We start from the raw sequence: 10,868 nt of genomic DNA on the forward strand, positions 1-10,868 counted from the left end.
CTTGTTTGTTTTGGATTTTCCTGAACCTTGAGTAAGAGATGAAGAACATCCATGACAGAAGGTCCTTGATAGTTTCCATTCAGCAGAACCTTTCCTGCAGATATTGAAGGTGTGTGAAGCTTCGTGTCCTTCAGCCTGGGAGCTTCAGGCTGGAGGTCCAGCCGTCGCTTCTAGTTTATGAATGAAGGGCAGCTTGGAGTCTGATGCTGGCGATCTCCTCTGGTGACACTCTGCAGCCTTTTTCTGGTGGGGATTTCTCTCTTATTGTTTGATATTGTTTTGCCTGAGTCTGCATGTTCTCCCTGAGCATGCGTGGGTTCTCTCCGGGTACTCCAGCTTCCTCAGTCCAAAAACATGACTGTTAGGTTAATTGGCTTCTCTAGAATCTCCTTAGGTGTGATTGTGTGCATGAATGGTTGTTTGTCTCTGTGTTGCTCTACGATGGACTGGAGACTTGTCCAGGATGGACCCGCCTCTCGCCCATTGGCTGGAGATAGACACCAGCACTCCTCGCCCCCCCATTTGGGACAAGCGTGTCAGATAATGGATGGATGGATGACTAAAGGGAAACACGCCCATTGAGGTAGTTTAAAGTTTATTTTTCATAGAAAACTAAAGGGATAAAGGCAAATCTGACTTCTTACGTATTGACTATAGGTATGCTGGTCTGACGGGGTATGCTCATCTGACAGAGCAGCGGTCACAGCCCATCTGCTTGATAAAGCATAAGGTTTGCATGGATCCAGGGCAATGACTGCTGGGGCTACGCTACGTCCTCCATTCATCAGAATTAAAGACTGTTGAGGAAAGCTCTGTGTTTCCACCTTGAAGCTTCTCTCCGGTTCTTTTCCTGAAAAGATCACTGAGAGAAACGCTTTGAATAATACTTCATAATGTTTATGTGTTGAATAACCAGGAGACGTGAGAACAGATTTTGAGAGGAATTATAATCTTACTCAGATCAGAGAAGTTGCTCTGAGTTACAGAAGGCAGCTGCTTACTGACCGCTCCACTGAGGACGCCATCTCTGCTGCTCTCCACCTGAGCCTGGCACACCTGGAGGAGAAGAACACCCACGATGGATGCTGTTCCTGGACTTCAGTTCAGCTTTCAGCACCATCATCCCACAGCATCTGATGGGCAAACTGGAACAGCTGGGCTTCAATACACCCCTCTGCTATTGGCTGCTAGACTTCCTCACCAACAGACCTCAGTCAGTCAGCCTCTGATGTCATCAGTCTAAGCCCCTCCCCTCAGGGCTGCGTCCTGAGCCCCCTGCCGTTCACCCTGATGACACACGACTGCGTCCCCAGGTTCACCACCGATCACATGGTGAAGTTTGCAGACGACACCACGGTGGTGGGACTACAGAGAGGAGGTGGAGCAGCTGGTGGAGCAGAGATAACAGCCTGATCCTGAAGGTGGAGAAGACCAAGGAGATCATGGTGGACTTCAGGAAGAAGCGGCCTAACCACGCTCCACTGCTCATCAACAGCTCAGCTGTAGAGGTGGTCAGCAGAGAGGATCATGGGGGCTCCTCTGCCCTCCATTAAAGACATTTCATCCCAGCGCTGCGTGTCCTGTGACATCATCAATGACCCCTCACCCCCCCACCATGGACTGTTCTCCCTGCTGCCCTCTGGGAAGAGGCTTCCCAGCATTCAATGCAGGACCAGCAGGTTCTGCAGCAGCTTCTTCCCCACCGCCATCACACTGATGACACCAAACCAACAAGCAGCAGATTTTCTCCATAGATATTAAAGCTCTGAACTTCCAGATCGATGAGTTTTTTGCACCATGTTTTTTCTTCCACACTGTTTACATTTGATCACTGCTGACCTTTTAGAAATGGAAATGTTCTGAAAGATGAACTAAACGAAAACATGAAAACTTTTCTAAACTGGCCTCACATCTCATTGGAGTGACTCTGAATCACATTTAGAGAAGCATTTTATACAACTGCAGTCTGCCACATCATGACCTTATCACATCATCACATCATACACGTTTGCAGATGAGGAGACATTCATGGCTCCAGCCTTATCAAAATATTAAAATTTCATTGGAAAAATTTGAAACCTAAATAATTTATTTTTTCTTGAATTCAGGAGGGAAGTGAAATGCTTAAAAAGGAACAAAATAATTACATTCAAAATAACAAAAAATAACAGTTGCATTGTTTTATTTCAAGTTCATATTATCTAATTATCTTATTATAAGAGTAAAAATACTCCGTTGGCAAATGATCAACTTTACCTGTTACTACTGCATATCTATTGTATACTTCACTCATATTCATTTAACTCTGCAATAATTTAATACAATCAATCATTTGCACAGAACTTTACTGTTGTCACTTTATACCAGTGTTTGTAACCTTAGCTTTAGCCATTTAACCTTTCACACCAAGTGTGATGGCCTTGTCTGTACCGGTATATACTTAATGTATATTTTTTATATATTTTTATATTTTGTATTCTTTCTTTTTTCCTACTGTACTGTTCACTGTGATGCAACGCTGCAATTTCCCCACTGTGGGACAAATAAAGGATTATCTTATCATTTAGCTGCTCATATTCAGGGTAAAAACACTTCATTTAAGGTGTTTTTATTTATTTCTAGATGTTTTTTTCAGTGTTGTTCTTAGATCAAGGAGCCGCTCTCATTCCATTCCCAAATCTCTGCAACCTGCAGAATTAAGATAAGTTTTTATCCTGACAGAAGAACCTGATGAGATAAACTACTGAGGAAAACATTAGTTCTGACACACAGCAGGCCGGTATTATTGGGTTTAACAGATTATTAATAAAAATAATCAGAACATGGTGAAACTCTTCAGCTGACCCATAAATAATTTTATTTAAAATGTTTTCTGCAAAACATGATGTGTAATAATCCTGCAGAACCTCAGTGTTCAGGTGGAGAGTCCAAGAGCCAAATGTTGAAGTTCTTTGGCGCCCCCTAGTGGACCTTCTGCACAGTGATCTACGCTCTGAGCTCCTCCATGGAAGACTTGCATCAGGTAGAAATAGTGTTCTAGTAGCTTTTCTGTAATTATGGATTTAATAATTTTCTTCTTTCTACTTTAACATCTTTTTCCATCTCATATTTTTTGTCTCGTTATTTTTCGGTTCCAATCATAACGACTGCAGCTCTGCGTTCTGTTTGTTTTCATTAAAAAAATCCATGGTAATTAAAGCAGCAATGCTCTGAAAGAGCAAGGAGCATTTTAGACGTACTTTTTATTTAAATCCTCAGAGTGTCAGTCAGACGGCCGCCTGTCCAAACACTGAAGGACTTAATCAACATGGAAGAAAAATGATTTTTCAACAGATCACAAAGTTTAAATTCACCCTTAACTCCCAGATATAATAAACTGCCGAGAAAATTCAAGGTAGAAATGTGAGGAGATATCAGTGAGCTGCTGCATTCAGAGGGAAAAAATAAAGATCACTGTCATCAGCATAAAGCAAGACTCTGTTTGATACCATTTCCATCCTGTTATCTCAGTAATTTATGCTTTAGATCAATTTGACAGGAGGCTCTAAGAGCAGGAGGAGAAGGAGACGTCAGGGATCTTGTTCCCCTGAAGGAGAGAAATGATCAGACGTGTTATTCACTAGTTTACCTATAAAAGCTTTGCTGACGACGTTAAATCTTTATGAGATTCTAACCCTGTAAGTTCCTGGAAAGGTATCGACTCTAAAGTCTTTCTGGTAAACAGGCCGATCCTCAAATCCTTCAAAAGGGACTGATTGACTCATTTCATTGGTTTCTGTCCAGAAATCTAATATCTTTTAATTTGCTAACAGATTTAGCTTATTAGGACAGAAACAATTATTGTTCACGATCATGATGGTTGAAATGTGCTGCTGAAGATTCTCAGTCATCCAGGTCAGAGTCGAGTTAAAATCAAGTTTGAAGACGTTTCTCTTCCATCCAGGAAGTTTTTTTAATTCAAAATGTCAGAAATAGCGTTTAGTTCCAGGTTTTATCCAGCAGCCCAACAAAGCCTGGTTTTAGTTTAGAAAACATGCAAATAGAAACGGATGAACGGGTCCCCCCCTTTGGAATGGGGGTCGTTCAGGCTGGACTCGTTTCTATTTGCATGTTTTCTAAAAGAAATTGACATTTTGAATTGAAAAATCTTCCTGTATGGAAGAGAAACATCTTCAAACCGGGAGGGGCCCCACAGGGACACCTACTGTTCCAAACATTTAAGCAATCAGTGATTTCCTGTTTTTATTTACACCAAACAATAGAAAACCTTCTCTGGCTGAACTCAGCAGCAGTTCTTCTCAGTTCCAAAGGAGGTAGAGATGAGTTTGGTATCAAAAAATAACAATATAAATGCACAGAACTCTACATGTTTGTCTTATAAACAATATTTACAAGCTTTTGGTATAAATGCATCAGTAGCATCAGTAGTGCTTCAAACAGCTGCTTGCTGGGCTGCACCGGTCCTGAGGTTTGGAAAAGCTTTCCTGACGTCTTTCAGAGTTCCTGTCCGTTCGCACGGCGGCGTCCCCCAATCCCCACCAGGGTGCTGCTCCCTACTGGGACACCCAGGCCCCCCCGCTCTGCTGAGAGGCGCCCCCCTCTGAGGACGGCCATGTCTCAGTGTTGGTGGGTAAGATGTTGAGGCTGCTGAGGACCTCCTGCGCCGTCTTTCCCAGCATGCCCTGCATGTCGCAGACGAAGCGGTAGACGTAGCGCTTGCCGGCTGTCTTGTGGATGATGTTTTTGTGGTAGTAGTAGCGCAGGCCGCGGCTCAGCTTCTCGTAGTTCATCTTTGGCTTGTTCTTGCACTGACCCCAGCGTTTGGCCACCTGAGGGATGAAAACAACCTTCAGCATCGAACACCTGAACCTTGACCTCAGCAGAAACAGCAAACCTGCAAGCTGCACCGCATTAAGGCCCGCCTACAGAATAAAATCACAACATCATGAGAAGAAAGTTCTGTTTTCAGCTCTTAGGAGAATCTGTCTTCCCTATAAGGAGGAATGTCGAGCATCTTGTGAAGTTTTATACTTTGCTTTCATTAATAAGGAAATATTAAGTCTTTTAGCATCAAATTATTTGCAGAATCAGAAGGACTGAGCTGGAAGCTTTTCTTTCTGAAAGAAGTCATGGTTTGATTACTTCATTCTGGTCATTTGTTCTCATAATGTTATGACTTTTAAAGTTTAAAGACCTAAAACATCTTTAACCTGTTCCTGATAGTCAGACATCAGAGAGAAAAGCAGTTTAATTTCCCTGTTAGCCGTGAAGAAGTTATGGATACTGTAATCAGGGGCCGATTTATATTTAGGGAATACTAGGCAGTTTCCAAGTTCCTGGGGGCCCCAAGTTCCTGAGGGCCCCATAAAACTCTATTTCCATGTATGGTTAATACAACTATTCCTCATTTCTGCACATTAATTATGTTTTTGATAAAAATGCCATCAGAACGCTGATAATATTCAGTGTGTTCGCTGCTTTTAGACGTTGTCTCCAAAGTCTCCAGTAGCAGAAAAAAAGTCTCTAGATTTGGCGCTAGGAGCTTTTTAGAAATCAAAGTGCTAGAGGGGTCTGAAAAGTGGCTAAATATAGCGACTAAAGCGCTAAGTTGGCAACACTGCTCTTTGCATGGTTTGTTTTCAAATGGTTTGCTGCTGTCTGATTGGACCTTTCTGAACATGTGCAGCAAATGGACTGATCCAATATGGTGGACACTGAAGGGGGGGCTGAGACACACTTAATATTATCAGCGTTCTGATGGCATGTTAGCAAAAACATAATTAATGAGCAGAAATAAGGAATAGTTGTATTAACCATACATGGAAACAGAGTTTTATGGGGCCCCCAGGAACTTGGGGCCCTCAGGAAACTGCCTGGTATTGCCTAAATATAAATTGTCTCCTGATTACAGCATCCATCACTTCTTCACGGCTAACAGGGAAATTAAACAGCTTTTCTCTCTGATGTCCGACTATCAGGAACAGGTTAAATCAAACCACGTTTCACAGAGAAAAGCTTCCATCTCAGTCGTTTCCACAATCGTCTCAAAGTTCTGATTCTCAGAATAATTTGATGCTAAAAGACTTAATATTTCCTTATTAATGAAAGTAAAGTTTAAAACTTCCCTTTTAACTCCTTCCTGTTCAAAGGGAGTTTTTCCTCTCCACTGTCGCTACAAGCATGCTTAGTGTGAGGGATTGCATTGGATGTAATGATGTGATGAAGTGGAGTTATTCTGGCTGAAGTCCAGTTTTTGGGGACTCTGTCTCCTCTGATGGGACTTTCTTTCTTTTCTCCCAGTGAACCTGAACGCCTCCCTGAGGAGACAGCAGGGCGGCTTCTCACCTCAGTGGGATCAGACATCTTGAACTCCCAGCCGTCTCCTGTCCAGGAGATGAACGTCCGGCAGGCAGAGTCCAGCAGCAGCTCCAGTAGAAACTGCCACAGCTGAATGGGACCAGAACCTGCAGGAAGAGGCAGAAACATGAAGATCCTCCTCAGCTTTAAGGTCAGAAGGTTTGCTGATGTCACAGGAGGAAACACACCTGGATAAGCTGACATCCCAGGTATAGGCCCCTCCCTCTCAGGCCTCTGGACCTGTGTGCTCTTCCGTTTGGCCACACGGGGGCAGTAGTGCTCTGTAGGCTGGCTGCTGGAGTTTGAAGGACAGGGAGGAGGAGGAGGAGGGGAGGTGAAGCTGGGTGATGGATATTCAGGCCAGAAGGAAGATGTCTGCCTGCGTCCGTCTGCTTCATAGAAACTCTGATCGGTTTTATCTGGAAAATCACAGAACGATCCGGGGTGAGCCGGAGACCAGGCTGGGAGGGGTCTGGGTGTGGGGGGGGTCAGGGGTCTTACTCTGTAGGGGGTTGGATCCTTTTCCTGCCAGGAAGGGGCTGTGGCGGCCCTCCAGGGCCGGGCTGAACTGAGCGGCCTGAGGCACCAGGTTCTGGTAGGTCTGCAGGGCGTCCTGGTAGCCTCCAGTTTGGGACTGGTCCCCAGTTAGACCGTCTGAGGATGAAGGACAGAGTCAGAAAGCAAACACACCCTGACAGCCATGCTGCGCACTGCCGGGCTGCAGCCTCACCCTGTGGGTATGAGCTCCACCAGTTAAAGTCCTGGTATGAGTCCAGGTTGAAGAGTCCGGCGTCTGCAGCACCTGCTGAGGACCAGGATGGAGACGGTTAGAGGAAACTATGGCTGCCAGCAGGACGTCTGGCTCTGAAGCCGCCATGACTATTCATGCAGAAATCCTAACGTCTAAAAACACTTTATAGAAGTTAAAGCATCAAATTCAGCTTTTTACTACATTAAAAGTGTAAAAGAAACATTTTTAAACTATTTCAAGCATAAAAGTAAAAGTAATGCAGTAAAAACTGTGAAGGAAAGAAGCTTTACTGCTCCTCCCTGTTAACCCTTTATAGGCCGCTCAGTGAAATCAACATTTCCAGCCAAGAAATCCAGGAAAAGACGTCATTGGATCATTCAATAAATTTGGATATTTTGATGGTATAAATTAATGTCAATGTAATAATAAGAAACGCCAACTTGCCCGAATATATTAAGAAAGATAACAAAAGTGCTTCTATAGAAATTCATGAAAAACACATTTTATTGGTCCAACATTAATGCAGATAGTGGCGCTGACATGTTTTACTTATAAACATAAATATAATTGTTAACTAGGTTTAGTAACTTTTTAACTTTTTTAACTTAATTTACAGTAGGTAATATATCACTGAAGGGCTGATCTAATTGGTTAAATGCCAGTTGGACTCCATAAGGCAATGATCAGGAACGCTAACTTGCTCTATTAAAGGAACATTTTTCTACAATTCTGGATGATAACTTCTAGACTTTATTTTCTTAGTTTTATAACTAATGGTAACAGTTTCACATTTAACTTTGCATCATCTTGATATTTATTTTGGTAGGTGGTGAGCAACAGGTTGGGGCAGCACCGAGTCCATTCATAAAGAAATGAAATGTCTGGATGAAACTAATTATTTTTGATGGTTTTTATTTTCTTTAAATACAAACAGGCTGTAATGAAAATGAGCTGAAATGAAGCAAAACTAACAAGTAGAAAATTCCTGCAGTAAAGTCTAGAAAGGCAACATTTCTGGTGAAGTGAGGAAGAGTTTAATCTGAAGGTTCCACCTTTGCAGTCGTGAAGCGGTGCAGCTTTAGGCGGCTCATAGCTGCTGTTGGTCCCGTACTGCTGAGCTCCAAACGCTTTGCTGTCTAACAGAAAAGACAGGTCTTCACCAGGGCAGTCTGAGGGTTAAACATAACGCAGACAGAGGCAGACAGACAGGTTAGAGGATGGAGGAGCGCAGCTCCGCTCTAAACCTTCAGGGAGGTTAATTGATCAGATTAACATTAATCCATGTTTCATGTTTAGGCCGTAGATCAGAGCCGGTGTGTTAAAGGTTAATGAGTTTGGAGGAGGCACAGCAGCAGAACATCTCAGTTTAGCTCAAACCATCAGACTGTGTCCAATAGGAGAGCCGCTGCTCCTCCTGAGGAGCATGAGGAGGTCCTGAGATGATGCTATGATCCTGATTCAAACAGGAAGGTTAGAAATGATGAATCTCACAGTCTGAGCTGAGCTCTCAGCGGCAGGAGGAAACGTGGGATGGGAGCGTTAATGACATGAAGGTTGAGCTCAATGGAAGGAGGAGGAAGCGGAGCAGGGAGGGGAGGAAACGGCTGGAGGGAGTGATGGAGAGATGGGAGGAGGAAGAGGAGGAGGGAGAACTAAATCTGTTGAGGAAATCTGGAGGAAGGGATTAGGAGACAGAGGCCTGGAGCCTGACCACCCAGCTCCTCCGCTCAGGGCCCCACTGAGGGCCCTCTGACAGATGTGATGATGACACAGTCTGGGAGCGGGTTTCCTGCGTCCTTCAGCTGCCCCCCCACCCCCACCCCCCCCCCCCCCCCCCCCCCACCGCTCTGAACTCACCATAAGCAGTGAAGTCGAAGCCTGCAGGAACCTCCTGAGAGCTGAAGTCCTCGGAGCAGAAGCCGGTGTGGCAGACCTCCATCTCCGCTCTGAGGGACACAGTTTGACTCCTGAACCAACTGGACCCACAGAGACCAGAACTGGTCTGATGGAACCAGAAGGTCCAAACAGCAAGACTCACCGTGACTCTCAAGGTTTCCCTCTCCGCTCCTTTCCCAGAGGTTCCCAAACTGTCCCAAATGTTCCCAGACGTTCCCAGATGTTCCCAGATGTTCCCAGCAGGATCCCGCAGCCTGAAGCGGAGCTCTGAGCTGCTGCTCGGGGCGCAGGGCCGCTTATAAGAGCGCAGCGGCGCGTGGGCGGGGCGCGTGCCTGCGGAGCGTCGTGACCTGCGGCCCCGAGCTTTGTTTACGCCCCCCCCCCCCCTTCCAAACCCTCCCCCTGAATGAAGCAACATTCATTCATAAATGATCCTAAAGTGAAGTGATCACTAATAATAGTGAACATTGATGGTGAACAAAGAGTGAGAAATATTAGAACCGCTTCAGATGAAAGTCTGCTGGATTCAATCATCTAGAAAACTCCACCTAGATAGAACTCATGTCTGTGTTTCCTGGAGGCGCAGCGTGACGGGGGGGGGGGGTCAGGCCGCCAGTTTGTCGCAGAGAAACTGGATTTTATTCCCTAACATTAAAATTCTTCTTTATGAAAAATAAACATCTGGATTAATTAGCTGGTAAATAAATCTCCTCCTGAAGATAAACTGCAGCTGTTGGAAGATTAGTTCGAGGTTTATTCAGAAATATGACTTATTTTGACTTATTCTAAATGAAATTAATGTTTATTAAATCAGAATCAGAAGTAAAACTGATGAATTAATCTGAAACAGTTTTTATTTGCTTTAAAATAACATTGAGCAGCAGAGAAGCTGCATCAGCAACAAATAAATAATAAAAAAAACGGTTCCGCTGAGTCTCCATGTTTGTTCCACAGCATGTCATCATCAGGGGCCAGAACCAGCTCTACAGGGGCCAACAGGGGCCCCTGTAGAGCTGGTTCCACATAGGGGCCCCTGCTGGCCCCTGTTGATCATTATTAGCGGCTATCAGGCCCCATAAGGCTCCAGATTGGCCCTCCTGCCTCCTGAGGCTCAGTAGCTTATTTTCACCAATGAATCCTAAAATAATTAATTTTAACCAGAATGAACTAATCTATTGATGTAAAATCTCATCATAATTTCATTAATCCCTAATCTGTCCAACTGAGCTGATTTTAATCACATTAAAACTGAAACATTTAGGAATTCACTGAAAGTAAAGCTTTAAATATTATGAAATGTAAATAAAGTAATAAATCAGGTAAATATAGAAAATGAAGCTTCAGGTTAGAAGCTGCTGTTATTCATCTATGGGGCTGATTGATCATTCCTGGATCAAATGTTCCCTCATTAAAGTTAATAATTGGAATATTGAGATGAAGCTGCTTTAGTTAAAGGCTTCATTCATTCATTCATTCATTCATTCATTCATTCATTCATTCATTCATTCATTCATTCATTCATCAGTTTGAACGGATCCATCAGATCTTTGATTCTAACTAATAAAAACTTCTTGTATTGATTGGAAATAAAAGTTTAACTATATTTCTGCCTCCAATGATGATTGTTTATTATGAAAATAAATGTAAAAACTGGCCAGAAATAAAGATCATATATCATCATACTTATTGTTTTATTATGATTATGACTTTAACATTATTTCAGTTTTTGGTTCAGGAAATGCAGTAAAAAATCAAACAAACTGTGAGCAGAATGTTTCATGGATTCAGCATCTAACTGATCTATTTCTGATCGAAAAGGATGGAAAATAGAAAAAAGCTTTAAAATCATCTGATGTTTATTTTC

At 43.4% G+C, this 10,868-nt stretch overlaps 1 protein-coding gene across 4 annotated transcripts; it reads right to left on the reverse strand.

Moving 5' to 3' along the window:
• Nucleotides 1-4,216: 4,216 nt before the first annotated feature.
• Nucleotides 4,217-9,253, reverse strand: LOC119798293 (ETS1-related protein). 4 transcript variants are annotated; one of them, XM_038307683.1, is made up of 8 exons: nucleotides 9,147-9,253; nucleotides 8,966-9,054; nucleotides 8,161-8,244; nucleotides 7,088-7,162; nucleotides 6,859-7,011; nucleotides 6,546-6,776; nucleotides 6,346-6,464; nucleotides 4,217-4,829 (listed from the first exon to the last, which is right to left on the reverse strand). In XM_038307683.1, the coding sequence occupies exons 2-8, from the start codon at nucleotides 9,045-9,047 to the stop codon at nucleotides 4,554-4,556; spliced, it is 1,020 nt and encodes a 339-aa protein (XP_038163611.1). In that variant the 5' UTR covers nucleotides 9,048-9,054; nucleotides 9,147-9,253; the 3' UTR covers nucleotides 4,217-4,553. The 4 variants fall into 4 exon arrangements, with proteins under 4 accessions (XP_038163611.1, XP_038163612.1, XP_038163610.1 ...); XM_038307684.1 differs by having other exon boundaries at nucleotides 7,088-7,159; nucleotides 9,147-9,252; XM_038307682.1 differs by having other exon boundaries at nucleotides 7,088-7,159; nucleotides 8,161-8,277; nucleotides 9,147-9,252.
• Between the last annotated feature and the right edge of the window lie 1,615 nt (nucleotides 9,254-10,868).

This window comes from Cyprinodon tularosa, unplaced genomic scaffold (genome assembly GCF_016077235.1).
Source record: "Cyprinodon tularosa strain WSP-4 unplaced genomic scaffold, ASM1607723v1 ctg618, whole genome shotgun sequence".
In the NCBI taxonomy this organism is placed as follows: domain Eukaryota; kingdom Metazoa; phylum Chordata; class Actinopteri; order Cyprinodontiformes; family Cyprinodontidae; genus Cyprinodon; species Cyprinodon tularosa.

Coding starts and splice junctions, on each gene's coding strand:
- LOC119798293 (XM_038307681.1), bottom strand. CDS start 9,047: ATGGAGGTCTGCCACACCGGCTTCTGCTCCGAGGACTTCAGCTCTCAG. Junction 8,278..8,965: donor CTTCGACTTCACTGCTTATG/GTGAGTTCAGAG, acceptor TTTAACCCTCAG/ACTGCCCTGGTGAAGACCTG. Junction 4,830..6,345: donor AGATGTCTGATCCCACTGAG/GTGAGAAGCCGC, acceptor TTCATCCCTCAG/GTGGCCAAACGCTGGGGTCA.